This window comes from Salminus brasiliensis, chromosome 8 (assembly GCF_030463535.1).
Source record: "Salminus brasiliensis chromosome 8, fSalBra1.hap2, whole genome shotgun sequence".
Taxonomy (NCBI): Eukaryota; Metazoa; Chordata; class Actinopteri; order Characiformes; family Bryconidae; genus Salminus; species Salminus brasiliensis.
Genome location: NC_132885.1, coordinates 38,042,277 through 38,051,909, shown reverse-complemented (window position 1 = coordinate 38,051,909; position 9,633 = coordinate 38,042,277). Strand labels below are relative to the sequence as shown.

At 39.4% G+C, this 9,633-nt stretch overlaps 1 protein-coding gene across 1 annotated transcript; it reads right to left on the bottom strand.

Annotated features, from left to right (window-relative positions):
* Positions 1-1,245: 1,245 nt before the first annotated feature.
* Positions 1,246-9,350, bottom strand: LOC140561496 (sterile alpha motif domain-containing protein 9-like). Its single transcript, XM_072686738.1, has 3 exons — positions 9,189-9,350; positions 7,065-7,239; positions 1,246-6,406 (listed from the first exon to the last, which is right to left on the bottom strand). The coding sequence occupies exons 1-3, from the start codon at positions 9,348-9,350 to the stop codon at positions 2,802-2,804; spliced, it is 3,942 nt and encodes a 1,313-aa protein (XP_072542839.1). The 3' UTR covers positions 1,246-2,801.
* Between the last annotated feature and the right edge of the window lie 283 nt (positions 9,351-9,633).

Genomic DNA, 9,633 nt, shown 5'->3' with positions numbered 1-9,633 from the left:
AGAACCTCAGTTCCTTACCTGTGACGCAACATATGGGACCACTTCCATGACTGCAGTCCAGCTGACAGTCAGATACACCAATCCTGACTCTAACAAACACAGCAATAAGAGGACAAAGCCCGCACAACAAAGAAAAGAACAAGCGCTCCCAGGCACATCCTGGACAGACGATGTTCAGTCAAGCAGAGCATCACAGCGGCACTGAGTTCATTATCTCATATCCAATCTTGCATAAGGAATCATCCTCGCAGTGCAGAGAGAGGTTCATGTGACATGACGTGGCTCAGCTCCAGACACTCCACTTTGTGCGGGCATGGCTGAAAAACCTCGGCTGATAGACCTACGATAGACATAAATGCTTTAATCTGAGCCAGGCAAGTGAATTGAAAACAGGGTGTTGAATCTTGGGATCGTCCTTTGGCTGATCCAAGTCTGGATTTTGTTGTCCAGACTTGTGTTAGGCATATGTTATGCTCTATGGTTTAACTGCTGCATGTTGGTAGACCTCGGACTACAAAAATGGTATATGGACCATAAAGGAAGCAGGTTAAGCTCAGATCTGTACACTGAAAATGGGCAGTTCCTTGAAGAACCTAGAGGCTTCTCCAAGAAGTCATATGTTCCTTTGTGCTCTTGAAAGGAGCCTGTAAGAACCTTTGGGTTTTCTCAAAGAGCTAATTAGAGTTTAGGTTCCTCGAGGTTCTGTAGGCTACTATATTTGGATATCAGACTATGACGAACTTGTTGAACTTGCCTACGTGGTAAATAAGCAGGTGGTATTAAATGTAATGGCTGATCTGTGTATACTGTACAGACTTTGTTACCAAAAGTCATCTGTCTTCATGTATGAATCCAGTTAGTTAACTTCTGTTACACACATAGCCACAAATGCGTTTATCTCGAAAGAAGAACTTTTCAGAGATCAGATAATTCATACTGTACACTAAGCAGTTCAGCGTTATGTCTCTGATGCTCTACTGACACCTAGTGGAAGAATATTTGCTACCATTGGTAGCTTCTCCAGTACTGCCTATATGTGGCTATTCTCAGTATACATATATAATTCTGCAGTCTCATAATTATTCAGCCCCTTCATGGCAAGCATCTTTAGTACTTGGTAGAACACCCTTTTGCTCTTATGACCTGCAGCAAAAAATTAAGCATAGTCAAACACCGGCTTCAAATACCCCCTAAAGGTTTTCTGTGGCATTTACGTTGGGCAAATGTGAGTAAAAATGACGTCTCTTTGTTAAACCTTAGTTCATTTTTTATTTGGAATCATGTAATATATGTACAACATGCAATAGTCTGGACAATAGATAAAAGGGCATGAGAGGCCAAGTGTATATAACTTAACATTCAAACATTTCTGCATTCCTTCTGTCATAAAACAACATAAAAAAATACAATAATTATTGGCAAAAATAAAAACATACCAACAAATTCCAACATTACATAGATTACACATTTTTGTGTAGAGTGCACATTTTGGTCATAATTAACATAATTCTGTTTCCTAAAGTCAGATGCTATTAAGAAATAAAATTTCCTTATAATCCTTAGGCACAGTGCTACACAGCCTCCCTTCCTTAATTCCTTGTCCCCAAGCAAGAAATAATACAGTACAGTGTGGCACTTATTCCTGTAGGTACAGTGTGGACATCTGGCTTGCATAAACCCCCAGGTTCTCCTAGCCAGGCCCTAACCAAGTCCTTGTTACCTCCTGGTTTTAAGATTCTGTTAACAGCCACTAGCATTTAACATTCACTCCTAACTGCTCTTGGCATTGTGCGATTAACTCCTCCAGGCTTGGAGGTGCCCCTAACAGAGGACTGCATTAGACTTGAGTGACTAAAGTCTGGTGGATGTTCTCCTTATTTTCCCCATTCTTTTTGCACTTTATCCTTCACGTTGCCATCTTGTCTCTGTATAGAACTTAGTCTCAGAAGTCAAGAGGATGAGAGTCCTTTTCATTCTCTTGCATCCAGGTGCGATATATTGTAGCTTTTATCGTGTGGTATACATAGTTTATTTGTTTTTCCATTACGCAACAGCTTAGGCTTTTTCCAAGATAAAAAAAAAAGTCATGTTCAATCTTGGTGTTTTTTTTTTTTAAATGTTTCTTTCTGTATATAAATTATTTTTTATAGTTTTACAAGGATAATACATTAAAAAACATTAAAAAGTAAAATTAAACCACTGCAAAAACGATTTTTTTCATTTCATTTGAAAGCAGTAGTCTTTCTGAGTGGGGAGGTCAAAACTATTGTAATAAATGGTATCAGTGTGCTGTGCGACCGTCTCTGCAAAAGACACCTACCAGACTACTGACTTAAACCAGACAGTAGTCTGGTAGGTGTTTGTGGGAGTTTTCCCGGCCATGTCAGGCTTTTACGTACATACAAATAACATGGTGAAAAGGACATTGCAATTTATGTATGTATATTTATATTTATTTCACACTCCCAGTTTGCCTAAAACTAACCGACTAAAGTAAGGGCAACTCTTATGCCCATGTAAATCCTTTCAAACATTTCAATTATTTGAATCATAATTGATCATTATGGTCTTGTCCTATTGACATAAAGATGCTGGATGTAGTGCATCCAAGGTTACAGGGATACTGTGAAAGAGCATACCGCTTTACCGGTCAAGCAGTGTGCACTGGGTTCAGTTCAGTACCTACTCTGCAAGTACATGATTTCAGACACAGCCATTGTGTGTGGGATACTGCAAAGTAGTCCTGACTCTTGCAGTAATAAGCTTTCACAATTCTTCAGTTTTGTTTTGATTAGCTGCTTTTAATTTTCATACTGAATGTCATATGCGAGTGGGCCCGTCATGGCAAAACCCAAGTAGAATGACACCTTTTCTGTACTGTATCCAGTCCTTACAGCATCAAGGAAGGCTGGGTGCACTGGGATTTTGTGTTTACCATGCTCAATGTAAACTTCCCCTTGCTCAACAGTTCCATGTACACGGAGGAGGCAATCTTTGATATCCTTCTGCGCAAAGATGTCCCCACTTTGCCAAAGCCTGTTGCTTTCTTTTGGGTCCTTTGAGAAGTACAGTTTTGCTTTAGGGACAAGCCTCTTCAGTCCTGACTTTTTGCCCAGCAAGAAATGGGAAATCGCACCTCTTTTGCGCAATGAATGTGGCAATTGATGACGAGAGGAACTGCGTATGGCATCAATATAGATCCCAATATTTTTATCAATATCGGGTGTAGATGAACAGGGCCACAGTAGCAGTAATGCCAAATAGTAAGGCTCTGGAAACGAGTACTTAACTCCAACTTCTTGCATTGTTTGCCTCAAAAGCTGAATGAGAGCCCGTTCATGCATTATGCACTTTGATTTGGGTTTGAGGAGGTGCAGGATTAGGTTGGCCAACATGAGGTTAGTTTTGAAGTTTGGATTTCTTGGCTTTGAGCGCTCATTCAGAAACGTATAACATTCTGTTATTTTCTCCATGGTTTCTCCGCTTTTGTCCTCCAAATGTTGAAGTAGCCCAGCAAAAGTGTCCGCTTTCTGTTCTTCCAGAAACATTTTCTGTGCCTCAATGTCCATGTTTTCTCGAAGAAATGTTTTACCTGGCTGCTTTTGTGCCCATTCATCTTCTAAGGTAAAAAATGAAATATACTTCTTGAAGTGTTCTGATACCTTTCTTCTACATCTATGGCCCGATTCCTCTTCAAATTTTCTGCTCTTCAAGTAAATAAAGTATCTGTCAAAAAATTCAAAGCTAGTCTTTGCTTGGACTTTTAACCAAGGTAGAAATTGTTCATGTTTCTTTAAAACATCTACATATTTCTGATTTACCACATTATCCTCAAAACGAACACTAATAATGGGAATGTTGCCTTTGAGGAAGCTCTGCAACTGTCTTCTTGTGAGTGGGTCTTTTAGATCAAAAAATGGGAGGCTGCTGATTATTTCAAAGATGATGAGTGCTGTTTCTATTACCCCCATGTCTGCAGATTGGTTATATGAATCTTTGGTAAGATAGCAATCTTCATATGGCTCATTTTCAGTTTTTGACAGTTTCTGTGCCCTTTGAAAAGCATTGGTTGCCTTTTTAGCAATCTCGAGAAAGGCATCAAGATGTTCTGAACTACAAGACATCTCTTGCTCCTTCACTTGTTGAATTTTGTACTTCAAATGATTTTTGTGGATCTGTCCTATTGTATCAACAGTGAAAGAATTCTCTGTAATTTTTGTTGCATTTTCTGCCCAACCAAGGGCTTGAGAGAAATCTCTCTCATAAAGGTACAGGTATCGTGCCAAGGCTTGGGGGATGGAAGCACTTGTCTCATATCTTGAGGATGCTTTCATGAAGATGTCGTGAACTTTTTGCCTTTCTTCATCTTTGTGGATTTTTTCAATCAACAAGGAGAACTGAGTGTTTCTTTCATTTTCAACATTGCGTTGCCTTTCGATCAACATCCGCTGAATGAAGAGTATTAAAGCATCTTTTCCTAGTCCTGTTCTGAAAAACAGATCACAATGCAGCAGATTCATGGTAATGTCACTCCTCTTAATGTTATAGGTCAAATCCAGTTCCTCAAGACATGCACAGGCTATGTCATGATGTTGCATACGAATGGTAGAGTATTCTCCGTAGGGACCACCTTTAGATCCAATAAGCAAATTTGAGTAAGGTTCCATCTTTTCAAGGACAGTCTCTTTCCCCCAGAACAGTGGTTTCATCCCGAGAAAGTCTTCACAGACTGACTGTGAAATGTTTGATTCAGGAATATACGAGTTTAGCAGTGCCATGATGGAGAGGAGCTGTGCTTGTCTGGTGTCCATGTCTAGATCTTTCAGAATATTACAGACTATGTTTTTAACATACTTCTGGTCAAAGTTTGATTTCATGATCATGAAACTATAGAAGTTTTCAGGCCTTTCATGATTTTCCTTCAGCTCTTGCAGCTTTTCTTCAAAATCATCTTGCTCCTTCTTTGTTAGTTCTGCTGTTATGTACTGACTTTCTGTCTCACAGCATTTGTACTGTACTTTTGGGAAATGAGTTCGAACACAGTTTAAAATGATAACTGGTGAGCTGAGACTCTTTTCCTTTTTGCCCAAGCAATTCTTGTCCAATTGCCTACGAATGCAATTTCTCAGCTTTTCTGCAGCTTCTGTATCTTTGGAATCATCAACCAATAAAAGAACCGGTGTTTGAAGAGATTCATCACTTTTCCCATACTTCATTAGGTCCATTATTTGTGAGGCCACCTGCTCATCTGCAGAGCTGTCTTTCAGAACTGCACATCTAAACTGATTTCGAAGGTCCCACATGACATGCTTTGCCAATGTTGTACCTCCACATCCAGGATGGTGAAAAAGATTCACCAGAACACACGTGCTTTTAGCATGCTTTATTTGAGATGTTACTTTTGTCCTAACAGCTTCATACTTGTCGCGTTTGATGAACGGCTTTGCTTTTCGTTTCTCGGAGATGTAGAAGTTTAACCACTTGACTTCTCCTCCTCTGTAGAATTCTTCCTCAACCTCAAGTTTTACATTATGAAATTCTGAGCTGTTCTCATCATAAGCCCCTTCACATTCATTTTCACACAGTATTTCTAAAGTATTCATTCTCTGTGCATCCTTCGTTTTAAGAATGACAGAACTACAGCCAGCTGATGGTAGCAACTTTTCGAAGGGTTGAGAGTGTGGTCCCAGTTTCATTATTTGTCCATTAACTTGGCTCCAGTTTAACTCATAAATGGACTGCTTTCTGATGTCAAACTCATACTTCTTTTGAATGAGACTTTGCCATTTATCAAATGTGTTCTCATTTTTACAAATATGAATGATGTTCTCTTCGCCTCCACACTGCCTGTGGAATGTCATGAATGTATCAAAAATGGGATCTTTCTCTGACTCAACAGAAGAAAGCAGAAGGAATATTACCAGACATCTACTTCCAGGAAGGATTTCAGGTTTGAACATAAACGAAACCATTTGTTCAATTTCCCTGTGAGTTACTTTTAACCAGTGTTGGTAGTCTAGATGTCTAGAGTCAAGGTCAAGCCTTCCATTGCAAAACACCCAACTGGTTTGGTGGTACAGGTTTAGGTTCTTAACCACTGAACGTGGTTCGCCCTGGAAATGTGTTGGGAAGTGCAAGTTTGCATGGCAGAATTCCCTGTACTGCTTGCATGCACCATTAGTGTTTGAATTAGGATCAAAGTCCAGAACACAAAACAAGTTCAGTTTGCAAAGAAACTGGAGGTGTTCGAGTTGGTCAGGATCACCTTTGTTCATTACGATGATGAAATAGCTGTAGTGACCCAATGTTGACGCCCCACACGTTAGCAAGTTCTTGAGCTTTTCACCATGGTCCGTTTCCTCCTTCACCTCTCGGTTTGAGTTTGTTGCTGAAATTTGGAACTGGTCTGCAGATAAAAATACACAAACGCAACTTGCTTAGGCAATACTGAACATTCATACCAAACAATATATATATATATATATATATATATATATATATATATATATATATATATATATATATATATATATATATATATACAGTGAGTCCAAGAAGTATTTGATCCCTTGCTGATTTTCTTCGTTGGCCCACTAATAAAGACATGATCATTCTATACTTTTAATGGTAGATGTATTCTTACATGGAGAGACAGAATATTAAAAAGAAAATCCAGAAAATAAATCTAAGGAATATATATTAATTGATTTGTATTTCATGGAGTGAAATAAGTATTTGATCCCTTAGTATTCATTAGCAGTTCTGGCTTTTACAGACCAGTTAGACACTCCCAATCAACTTGTTACCTGACCTGAAGCCACCTGTTCTCACTAATCACTTGTGTGAAAAACACCTGTCCACAGAATCAGACAGATCACACATATTTCAAGTCTCCAACATGGGTAAAACCAAAGAGCTGTCACAGGACCTCAGAGTCAGAATTGTTGACCTTCACAAAGCTGGAATGGGCTACAAAAAGATTAGTAAGGTGTTGGATGTGAAAGTAACAACTATTGGTGCAATTATCAGAAAGTTTAAAGAGTATAACATGACAATCAACAGACCTCGGCCCGGTGCTCCAAAGAAGATTTCGCCTCGTGGGGTGGCAATGATGCTGAGAACAGTCAGAAATCGTCCTGCAACCACTCGGCAGGAGTTAGCAAATGACCTGAAGGCAGCTGGGACCACAGTTCGCAAGGAAACAATTGGCAACACTTTGCGCAACAATGGATTCACATCCTGCAGTGCCCGAAAGGTACCCCTGCTGAAGAGAGCACATGTGGAGGCGCGCCTCAAGTATGCCAATGATCATTTGAAAGATGAACCAAGTTATTGGGAGAAGGTTTTGTGGTCAGACGAGACCAAAATTGAACTTTTTGGCCTCAACTCCACCCGCCATGTGTGGAGGAAGAAAAATGCTGCCTATGACCCCAAGAACACTGTGCCCACCGTCAAGCATGGAGGTGGAAGCATAATGTTTTGGGGGTGTTTCTCTGCCAAGGGTACAGGGCTACTTCACCGCATCACTGGGAAGATGGATGGAGCCATGTACCGCACAATCCTGAGGGACAACCTCCTCCCCTCTGCCAGGGATCTGAAAATGGGCCGTGGTTGGGTCTTCCAACATGATAACGACCCTAAACATACAGCAAAGGCAACAAAGGATTGGCTCAAGAAAAATCACATTAAGGTCATGGAGTGGCCCAGCCAGTCGCCAGACCTCAATCCGATCGAAAATCTATGGAGGGAGCTGAAGGTCAGAGTTGCCAAGCGACAGCCCACCAACCTTCATGATTTAGAGAGGATCTGCAAAGAAGAGTGGGCCAAAATTCCCCCTGGTGTGTGTGCTAAACTTGTGGTTAACTACAACAAACGTCTCACCGCTGTGCTTGCAAACAAAGGCTTTGCCACTAAGTATTGAGTGTGTTTGGCAAGAGGGATCAAATACTTATTTTCCTCATTGAAATACAAATTAATTAAAATATATTCTTTAAAATTATATTCTGGATTTTTGTCTTGATATTCTGTCTCTCCATGTTAGAATATATCTACCATTAAAAGTGCAGAAGGATAGTGTCTTTATTAGTGGGCAAACAAAGAAAATCAGCAAGGGATCAAATACTTCTTGGACTCACTGTATATATATATATATATATATATATATATATATATATATATATATATATATATAAAATAAATAGTAGAAGATTTGTAACGTAACTAAAGGACATTTCTTGATTTGTCTTACCAACTTTCTCTGTTAAGCTTTGCACAAGGTCATTCCGTGGAATCTTCATCAGTATGCAGTTGGTGATTTCCAAGGCATTTTCCTCCCCATGATAGCTTAAAATTAAGTTAGCAATTTCTGTTCTTACTTTTTTTTCCAATTGAGATGCAGGAATTGCGCTGTATTTACTCAGTACAGGTTTCATTAAGAATCCTTTAAACTTTGTCAAGTTTTCTTCTGTGAGCTCCTCAAGATAATCAAGTAGTATTGAAAATACTTTGCTTGCCATCTGTATACACAGAAGGAAATAATTATGTCAGCAAAACAATGACATATGATTTTAAATCTTCCCCCATTTCAATCATTTTTAACATTACTTTACCAACATTGACTCAACCTTTCACTTATACCTACAGAACACAAGTGGCTACTCCCAACGCAAGGGGAGGAAGAGAGAACGGGTAGCGCAATCTTCAACCCCAGGGTGAGCACATTCCAATTAATTAATCAGCTAGCCATGCCAGCTTTGAAAAGTATAAAGTTTTCTGAGACGTTTGAACATAAATATAAATATGTGAATAACTGCTTTGGCCATGTGTATTGCTTCAGTGTATTGCCTTTATTTTTTATGCTCTTAACTATGTAGTGTTAGCTTGCTAATTGCTAATTACAGATGGAGAAACCTAGAGAGACCGCCAAATCAAAATGTTATGGTATTTCAATTTTGAGTAGTTTTGTGCTGTGGCCTATGAACAGCTTCCGCTGCTATTTATTTTGTTTGAAAAGGGAAATGCATCCGGTCGCAATGATCTCTGCCAGAGTTAACATTTATGCTGGCTATCAGGAGTGGAAATAGGATTAACCTAGTGGTGGTACAAAATAATGGTGAACACATGAAAAATATCAGTCATGATTGTAACAACGATTCGGTCAAGGTTATACACAACTGAGATATGCATACCTCATTGCCTTTCTCTGCTCTCTGAAAGTGGGGTCTCTGTGAAGGCATCTCTGTCTTACAGGAGACCGCTTCAGTTTCATTGCTTGTTTCTCTGTTCATCTGGGTCAGTGGCATCTCTTGTTTGCAGGATGTAGTGGTATCAGGCAGTGCTAGGTATTCCATTAATCGTTTCATGATCCTAACAGCTGGACCATGTTCTAGTCCCATGTCTATTAGATCTTGCTTTCCAAAGCATACCAGATCAGCACCGGATACTTTCTCTTTTATAAACTTGTCTGCATATGTCTGGTCAATTTGAACTGTTTCACAAAGCCATGCATGAACGTGCTCTTTTGTCCATGTTTCAATTGGATGATGACTGTAATCAGCCATGGTAGCTTCACCCTAAGAGACAGGATGTTACATTTAAATTAATAACTTAATTATCAACTGAAAAGAACACAGC